This window comes from Stegodyphus dumicola, chromosome 4 (genome assembly GCF_044657685.1).
Source record: "Stegodyphus dumicola isolate Sdum_Otavi_A_Nest chromosome 4, ASM4465768v1".
Taxonomy (NCBI): domain Eukaryota; kingdom Metazoa; phylum Arthropoda; class Arachnida; order Araneae; family Eresidae; genus Stegodyphus; species Stegodyphus dumicola.
In genome coordinates, this window is record NC_140771.1 from 110847005 (window position 1) to 110856795 (window position 9791).

Sequence of the window (9791 nt, forward strand, 5' to 3'; positions counted from 1 at the left end):
TAATACTAGTTAGCACGAAATTTGAAATTTTGTATTACGTCCATTACATTAACATCATTAAGTGGGTTTTAAGAGAAACAAAAAATATAAAAAAGAATGCTATTTATAACAGTTAAACATTAGAATTATGTCAGATTCTAAGTACATTCTTCTAATAAATTGTATTAAGAAAGTGGCCTACTGGAACGTAATAGAACATGTTTATTAATACTGTGATGTTTTTTATGCAGAACGAAATCTGTTAGGCAGGTTTCAATTGAACTGATTAATTCTGATTTTATTTTACTTTACACAGTTTGATAGCTGTAAATTTAAAGAAACATTGCGATGTTAAGTATATTAAACAGTCATGGCAAAAGGCTAAAATTAAAAAAGCTAAAATAAAATATAATTATTAAGACAAATGGTCAATCTTGATGATCCAACCCAAAAACCAGCAACAGGTATTCATAAGTTAGATACAGTAAAAGATATATTTCAGCGAGAGACCTACCATATGGTGAGCCTGTCAAAGGTTAGAAACACTAACTAGAGGAAGAATTTTCATTTTTAACAAATCCCAAATTCGAGTATCCTTACGAACGTGGCATGGGATGACAGTAAAGGCATTATCTTGCCCACAGGATAGTCCCAAACGCGGAATGCTCCTCACCGTATGGTAGGCTTCACCGCTCGTATTCATCTGCTGCGGCAAAGCCTACACGTTGCACGGGGAGGGGTTAGGGGGAGTATCCTGTCGCAGATATAAACAACAATAGCGGAGTTGCTCTCACCTTCTGGATGATGAAACATCGAGGACTGTAAGCGCAACAGATGTACGTATCCTGTGCTTCTGTCCACTCCGACCTGTGGGCAGCGGTCGAGCCGCCTCCGTGGTGATGGGGAGGAGGATGGTGGTGATGCGGCCGCCTTGGATAGACGTTGCGGAAGCTACCGGCTGTGGAAGCTGAGACCTCCGTGTGCCCACAAGCACCAGAGGTAGATCGACTCCATTTCATCGTTTAGCGATGGCTGACAGACCAACTACTGCCACCTGCTAACCGACCGGATTGAGAGGATGGAAGATTCCGCTACGTCGCCAACCCGCATCGCCAAATGCCGCCAAATGCCCCTTTTCTTCCTCTTATTCGTTAGAGAAAAGCGATCACGATACGTGTATGTACAAAGCAACAGGTGCATCCTTATCCAGCAAGCTGGCGATGCATGCATTCATCTGTTGAATGGGATATTTTAACATCCTGGTATTTATTAATCGAAAAATTACGAAACATTTCCTTAGAGAACGGTGTGTTTATTGCGGAGTGTACGTGATTATTTCCATGAATAAGTAACACTCATTAAAAATAAAATTCTTTCAGTGTATTAAAATTTCCAGATACTCATGTGAAGGAAAATTATTTACTTTATCGACGAACATTTTAAAAGAAAGAAAAAAATTTAAATGCCTAGAAATGTCTTGTCGCATGAAACTATTTTAATTCCTTTCTTTTTTCCTTCTTCAATAATACAAAAGTTATCTAAACGTCACACAATAAATTATGTTTTTGCATTTTATTTACGAATATTCATACAGGAAGCGAAAACAAAATTCCCCTTCAACGGAATACGTTAAATTTTTCGTGACGTTTATGTAATACAATTAAAAAAGCTATTTTTAGATAATAAAAAGAAACATTTAGTTTGAATTTATTAAAACGCGTATCGCATATGAAAGCTATTAAAATGTTTAATATATTAGCACTGAGTTTTAAACATATATGTATTATTAAATATATTATATACGTTTTAAAATGAATCCTGTTAAAAGAAAAGAAGAGTAGATGATGACATTCAACACATTGACACATATACGAATTTCTACTGGACATAAGCTAAATATCGCATCCTGTCACATAATGTGTAATGGGCAGTTGTTTAGGTATACTACAGAGAAATAACTTGAATCAAGACATTTGTGCAATTACGCAAAGAATGAAGATTTGGGCAAATTAGCTTGCTAGATTATATTTCCAAGTTTCCTTAACATGCAAAAATTTATGACTATGGCATTTTCTAAAATTTGTATTTTTGTAAATTGTAATAGGAATTATTAGCAATTTATACTTCTGTTTGCATGAACTTTTTTACAACATTACATTAGCTAAATATAAATGACGATGGAAAAGCTTTTAAGCAAACATAATAAGATTTGGAATTGGCAATAAAATATTTTGAATTATTCTTAGATTTAAAAAACTCCTAAAACTAAGAAACCACAAACAGAAAATTGATCCTTAAATTCAGTATGGATTATTTTCTGATAATACATAATCCCATGTTTATTGTACTCAATTGCCATTGAGATAATTCTAAAAAAAATATTTATGGTATAAAGAGAAAACCATTTTCTTAAGTACTGCCGGATAAAATATATTTCGAACCATCGATCATAGATATACAGTTCCCGCTTAAGTAATGGATCAACTAAAGTGAGTATATTTGGTCATGTGGACACCTTTTAGTAAAATACACGAAATAAATTTAAATTTAAATATAGACACCCAAAAAGTAATTGTATCGAGTCAGAAATGTAAGAATTTAAAGGCATTTACTCATTTCTTCTGGCTGTTTCGATTCCTGGGTACAGTACTAGTGTTTGCCAATATTTGCTGTTCCAGAAAGATCCCAAAATCTTGGTCTAAAATATCCTTTTGCTTGGCTCTTATACAAAATGAGAATAAGAATAAAAATATAAAACAAATTATCATTATATTGTCTGAATGATAAAGAATTTTATATAAAATAATTTAAAGTAGTGTTCTAATAAATAATATAAAATATTCTCTTTAATATAACCCTCAATTTGAAATGAAACACAAAATTTATTCTAATTATTCATCCCTTATTTTAAGATGTAGTCTATTCAGTAGAAAACCAATCCAATGTTCAATTGACACGCTGCGCGTTCCGAGGCGGAGCACGGAGGCCTCATAAGGATAAATATTGATTAGCAGAAGTATTATCAACAGAAATGGTTAATTATAGTAAGGAGAAGAAAAGAGGTTAACAATAACACTGCTTATTTCTTATCATTTCTAACTAGATGTATGAATGAACTAGCCAAGAAACGAAGATAAGTTTTTTCCAAAATTTATTTCATACTTTGGTAAAGAGAAAAATATTTTTTTCCCAGAAGATTATATTTCCTGTAATGTTGAGTATTAAGTTGTTAATATCGATCTGTAACTGGTATAAATTAAATGCATTTGATTCAAGTTTTATTTAACCATCGCAGGGCTAGTAAGAAATTTGCTGATGGAAGCTTAATATTTATGCAAAATAATATGGATAGTAAAATAAATAATGCAGTGAAACCTTAATTAATGAATTTAATTCGTTCCTGAATCAAAATGTTTCTTAAACCAAGCCAAGCGTTCCCACAGAAATTAAAGTAAAAGAGATTAATTCTTTCTTTCCTGGACTACAGATGATTTCTTATTTAAACTTTACAAGAGCACTTTGCGCACAGATTCATAGCCCAAACTGATCGAAATTAGTAAACATGGAACAAAAATATCGCAGTATTAAAAAGATGAAATGTATGGAAACTTAATTTAATTTAAAGTAACTGTATGAAAGGAAAGTGAACAGTGTAAGTGGAAAGTGACGAGGAAGATATTTTTGATTAGATACGAAATTCTTTTCCATAAAACATTAGTCTGTCTTTAGGGGTCCAATAGCTTCCAACTTCTCCATTGTTAATTTCCTAACCCATGGGTTTGCCTAAAGACACAATATCATAGATTATGAAAACATTTCCATGTGTCAAAACGCTGAAACTTTGTCCTTGAAACTCAATCTGCTGGCAATTTCCTCTAGGCCGAATTCACGTTGATGTAAGTCACTTAGCCCGAGGTTTTGCTAATAAGGATTATTCATCGGAATACATTAAAATGATGTTTTCAGGAATTTTCGAGTGTTAATTATGAGGCATAAGTACCTCAAAACAGTTTCAAAGTCATATGTTGGCAACTTAAATGTTTTGCAACTCGAGACACAATTCGTGATCCGAGGCATTTTTGGTTCAAATAACTTTCTCATAAACCGAAATGTACGTGAAACGAGGCCTTTGTGATCAGAGCTACGACTACATTATAGCATAGAAAACATTACAAAATTTATATTTTCTCGACCTAGTCAGTGTTTCAACTGCATCAAAGAAACAATTCTAATGTGGTCACCACATATGACTTCCTTGTAAGGCCTATTAAGTTATGAAAAGTTTTTACAGCATTTCATTTAAACTTATTTCCCCGAATTTCATTAAGGTATATTTCTCATTCAATCAATTCATTTCTCTGTTTGCGGCACGGAAAAAATGCACAAAAACGCAAAACGTCTTCATTTAAAATTGTAAAATACAGAAAAGCCTAAAACAACAAATAGAATTAAAACCATTAAAAAAATTTTTTTGCAATTAAATTTAGGCAGAAAGACAGATTTTTCGATACCGCACTCGTCCACACTGGGCAAAAAACAGCTGACGTTGGTGTAGAAACTGATTTAGCAAATGAGTGATACGTTTTCTCGTTTTATATGAATGATTAATAAAGAAGAGTTTTTATTTAACGCGAAATTCTTTGTCACCAATCTGCAGTTTTAAATCCGGCAAAATTTTTTAAATCGGTAGAAAAAATCAACAAAATCTATTGTAAGTGAGAAACAATATACAAAGTGTCGATATTTGTTGACAAATGTTTTCTTTATAATAAAATGTTGAAATACTGATGTTTTTGAAAATCAATTTCATTTTAGGAGTTAGTGTACTTGATTCGGCAAATATTTATTAACCATCATACCAACTCTAAAAAATTGTGAAAAATCTCTGTTTTGCAGAAGTCATATTAAACGAAAGTCAACTTACTAGTGAAACGTAGAATGTATTTCTTATTATGAGAAGGATCTCATTCATATTTTCATATCTAGCATCAAAACTAAAGCGATATAAATATCTATTTACACATTAAATAAAGATTCAAAGAGCTGCTTTTCATTCTGATGATGCTATTCACCAGAATAGAGTATCATACATTTTTATGAATTTTTTTCACACTCAAGCGCTAACTGAAGGGTGAATTGTTTCCACAGTTTTATGGTGTTCGCTCAAAGTGACTAACGCTTACACCGTATTAGGTGGAATCATTAACTCGTTAAGCCGGACTTTATTGTATTTCAAACGATAACGAATAGCAGTATAATTTGAATTGCAATTGTAATGGAATTTGCATAAAAGATTTGCTTTCTCTCACAATCCCAATAACCTATCCTTTTAAGAGGGGATTAGGATTGTATAGATTTTGTTAAAGCGCTCGAGGGCTATGTGTATAAGAAAAGGGATGATTCTGTGGAAGAAACCTTTATGTATTCACCTCCTTTAGGGGGGAAAAAAGGCAAAACTTTCCATGTAGCTGTCCCATTCAGTCAGATTAAACGCGGGGTGACCTATCAACGTTCAGAGATTTTTACCGCTCGTAAGTTAGTATTATCTTAAGAAACATAATTTAAAAAGTTTAAGTAGTTAAACCTCCATTAATAGACTAGAATGACTTTCATCCTAAGAATTTGTTTCACACGCTGTGGAAGGGAAACAAATATTCTGAGCGTATTAGACAAGCCACAACGCTTGAAACCAAGCGAGGAAAGAGCGGAGAAGAACTTTGGTCTGTTATTTAACAGTAAAATGTCAATAAGATTCTTTTATTGCGAAATAAAATGTAAATGTTTTTGCAACATAAAACAATGTTTAATATGAAAACATCATACTGGCTTCTCCTTAGACTATGTTATAAGATAGTCAAATTTTAATGAAACGTTCATATTAACAGACTATTTCTAAACGACCAGGTGCTTGAAATTATGCTTCAGTGCATTTCATTTGCTAATAACGAAAACTCCAGGGAAATTCAGGGACCTAACATTCTTCGGAGTTGAGCTATTTAGAAAAAATCTGATGTGTACACCACATGACTTCCTTGTACGGAATATTAAATTATACGCATTTTTTCTTGCATTTCATTTAAACTTATTGGATTGAATTATATCTACTTCGCCGACAGCGCATAAACCACAATAGAATAAATGCATTCTTTAAAATTCACTCTAGTATTTGTTTACCATAGCGGCACTCTGGCGTTAGATTCACTTAACAGTATTATATTTCGTTCATATTATAACTCATAATTCACAAAATTTATATCATTTAAAGAATAGAATTATCTAATCGTTGCCACATGTTCTACTCAAACACTATAATAAAACTAGAATGATGTATAAAAGAAATTAAGCAAACGAAACAAAAAAGAAACAGTTTTTCACAGACGATTGAGTATTTCTCATTCAATTAATTCAGTTCTCACTTCGCGAGAAGGCAAAAATACATAAAAACTCATAATATCTGTATTAAAAATTACGAAGTAAATCTTAAAAACTTATTTCCTTGAAAAAATTCCAGAAAGGATTAAGCATGATTTAATTCGCAATAATAAATGAAAGCGTTATCTTTGTTATAGCAAAGCTAACTAGATTGGCAACAAATCCGCTATCCTGTTGTTTCAAATGCAAACAAGAGCAATGGCCGCCATCAAAAACATTATTAGGCTTCGCATGCGATTTTAAAATTGTTGATAATTCTAAAAATATTGCATACAGATTTACTAAAGGCATAAAAACCTTAACCAGAAGATAAAAACAACATAATTCAATCATTTTTAATGCAAAAAATGTACAATTTACAAACATATAAGAGTAAAGAAACTGAGATTACTGAGCCGGGTAACAGAGTGGATATATATATAAATATATTTATATGCGTTTGGCGCGGCCGATTGCAACCAAAATACGAGGTGCCCATCTACATGTTATAGCAGTCTTATAAACAAAATTTCAACGTTCTGAGGCTACTCATCTTTGAGTTATGCGAGATACGTACGTACGGACGTACGTACATACGTTTGTACAAACACCACTAAAAATTCTCTTCAGAATTGATTTTAAAGCAGTTTTATAATTTTTTTTTTGAGGAAACGAATCTTTTATTCTGTCCTTACGTACAGATATTACGCAAAAACATCGTTAAATTGCATTCGACAGCGGTCAAAATAGATATTTTCGTTGAAATATGCTGCCTGAAACTTTTCGCGATTACAATACTTCCTTTTTACTTCGTACAAGGAAGTGAAAAGATTAAAAATAAAGCACGAGTGAAAGGAACGTCTCCTCTCATAATACATTTCCTTTTCTAAAAGAAATGTGGAAATTCTGCAAATGAACGTATGATAAAGTAAAAATATAAAGTATTAAATATAAAGTACAGTGAAGTACAGACCTAAAAGTTTCCTTAGAGACTAGCCATTTTCAGACAAAGGACTACAGAGGAACATGAACGAAAGAAGAGGCTCCTTCCAGACTCATTTTCTCAAAAGAGAAAATATGAAATGCAGAAGAATAAGTTCATGAGTTCTAAGAAATCGGAATTACCTGAGGATTTGTAAAATAAAAATAATGTGGGTAGTCTAAGGAGGAAATTTTAAGAATATTCTCAATTGTGAATTTGAGATATTTTGTCAGAGCTCTGTAAAAGCAGACTTATAGCCGACAAAAGACGTTTCTAGTTCACCACTACTTATTATCGAATATGTGTGAATCTGCTCTTAGAGCAGATATTGTGGCATTAAACAATGAATATGCTTTCGTTTCTTTTCATGGAATTATTTAACGTTGATATAAACATCAATGTTTCTAGGAGGCTTATTTTATCGTTAGATAATCCATAGCATTAGATGCTGAAATTAATGTTAAATAAAAAAATGAAGTAATCTAGGTTACAGAAAAAGACAAAATATTCAGAATTAATTTTAATTGGAAAGCTACAGGCTAGATAATTACTTCAATGATGAAACAAAAACTTAAGTCTGTAATAATGACATGAATGCAAAAGCGAGGAAACCGATGACGATAAATGAGATTTATAAATGATAGTGTATAAATTTCCATCCCAAAGACACTTTCAGTCTGGATGAAAGCGTATTTTAGAATATTCTCAAAAAAGATAATTTAGCATAAACTGGTGTGCACTGGAAAGCCATCAAATTAAACTGAATAGTATCTCGAATTACGCCAAACAAAAATATCACGTTAAATAGAAATATGTAAAAATTTATCTCTTCCGTCATATATTAACCAGAAAAAAACACACCAAACCTTAGCTACAGGAATAATTCAAAATCCTGTCCAAAAGCCGTTAATTTGGGAAACATTTTGACTTTTCGGAAGATACTCTTGGTTCAAAGTTGTTATATCATGAAGCGACGTAGTTTTCAAAATCATATATATTTTAGAAAAAGGTTACAATAAAAAGATGAAATGATTAAACTTTCAAGTAATTTTAAACACATGACTGTTCTAAGTGTCTTTAGAAATTGCTTCTGATAATGAAATCATGTGTTATACGGAATAGTACGAAGCCGAACGAACTGTAAATAGAATTTTTTATCATACTGAAGTCCTCTCCGGCTTCAGTTCCATTCCAAAACTAAACTGTCGTACTGGTTGGCGGGGTATTGTCGTGCCAGTCTGCCTGCAGGCAATAACTCGGAACTTTCAGTTGTTGAGAGACCTACAGAATGCGGCCAAGGCAGAAGCAGAGCACCCTTGAGTTTAGTTTACCCTAAAAAATTAACAATTAGTTTTTTCTCCAAATAATTTTTATTGTGGGCACTTGCCATTTTTAGGCTTTCGCCACTACCAAGATTAGAAGTGATGGTCATTTTATTATGAAGCCACTTATTTCTTACCTCCATAGTAGTATGTATTTACTGTTCACCACATTTTTAATATGGGCAATATTGCAGTGAGTATTTGATTTTTCGAACAGAAAATATGAAAAATTAACTGTACGCTGGCCAGTGTTAGAAACACGGATATTCCAATGTTAGCTTACTTTGATGACCTTTCATGTCTCGGCAGCAGACGCGGAGTAATGGAATAATTATTTAGAATCTTATTACACATGATTTATTACAAGTTTAAATGCACACGAAAATGCGATTGTGTAGATAAAAGAAAATATAGCAGAATGGCAAATCAGAAATGCATATTCTTTTGAAAACTAGAATAGATATATTAAATTTAATGAATTGAATTTAAAAAGAAAACCTGGGAGAAAAGTACAAAGCGATGGTTCCCCTTAAGGGTTTCGGTTTGCTTAATCTTAGTTAGTGTAAGTTATTTAGATAAATACCTGTACCAGTAACGCTGTGTAAGATAATATGACATTGATTAATTTATAAATGAACTTATGCAATCAAAGGCTAGTTAAACGCGTTATTTTAATTTTAATGCAATTGCAGATAGATTGCTGGTAAACGCATCCTTATAGATGTTTCATACTTATTTAATGAAGGTTTTACAGCACGAATGAAAAGAAGTTGCAGGTGACAGAAACAGATACAGAACACATAATTTCAAAACGAAAGATTGGGTTAAGACTTCAGTTCTTCGTTCTAATTCGCTGTTTGAGATTCAGTTTGCAAAATTTAAAATTATTATTGTCTGAATCATTGCGTAAATGTTACGTCAGTATTGTGTGAGGAAGGTGAAAATTTCAAGGAAGTATTTTAGTAAGCTATATTATAAGCAATAATTATTTTTAGGACAGAAAAGGAAAAAGCCAAATTAAGAAGGAGAATGAACGGACGATTGCAAGTAAAAGTTAGAATTTGGACTTACATATTTTAACCACATATATACATATA

General features: G+C 32.2%; 1 protein-coding gene across 2 annotated transcripts in view; it reads right to left on the bottom strand.

The window, feature by feature from the left end:
- The window catches only part of Larp4B (La-related protein 4B), a 327432-nt gene extending 326419 nt beyond the window's left edge, over positions 1-1013 (bottom strand). For both annotated transcript variants that reach the window (XM_085815337.1, XM_085815336.1), the window contains exon 1: positions 774-1013. In XM_085815337.1, coding sequence (XP_085671463.1) covers positions 774-998 — 225 coding nt within the window. In that variant the 5' untranslated portion in view covers positions 999-1013. The remainder of the gene's footprint in view (positions 1-773) is intronic.
- Between the last annotated feature and the right edge of the window lie 8778 nt (positions 1014-9791).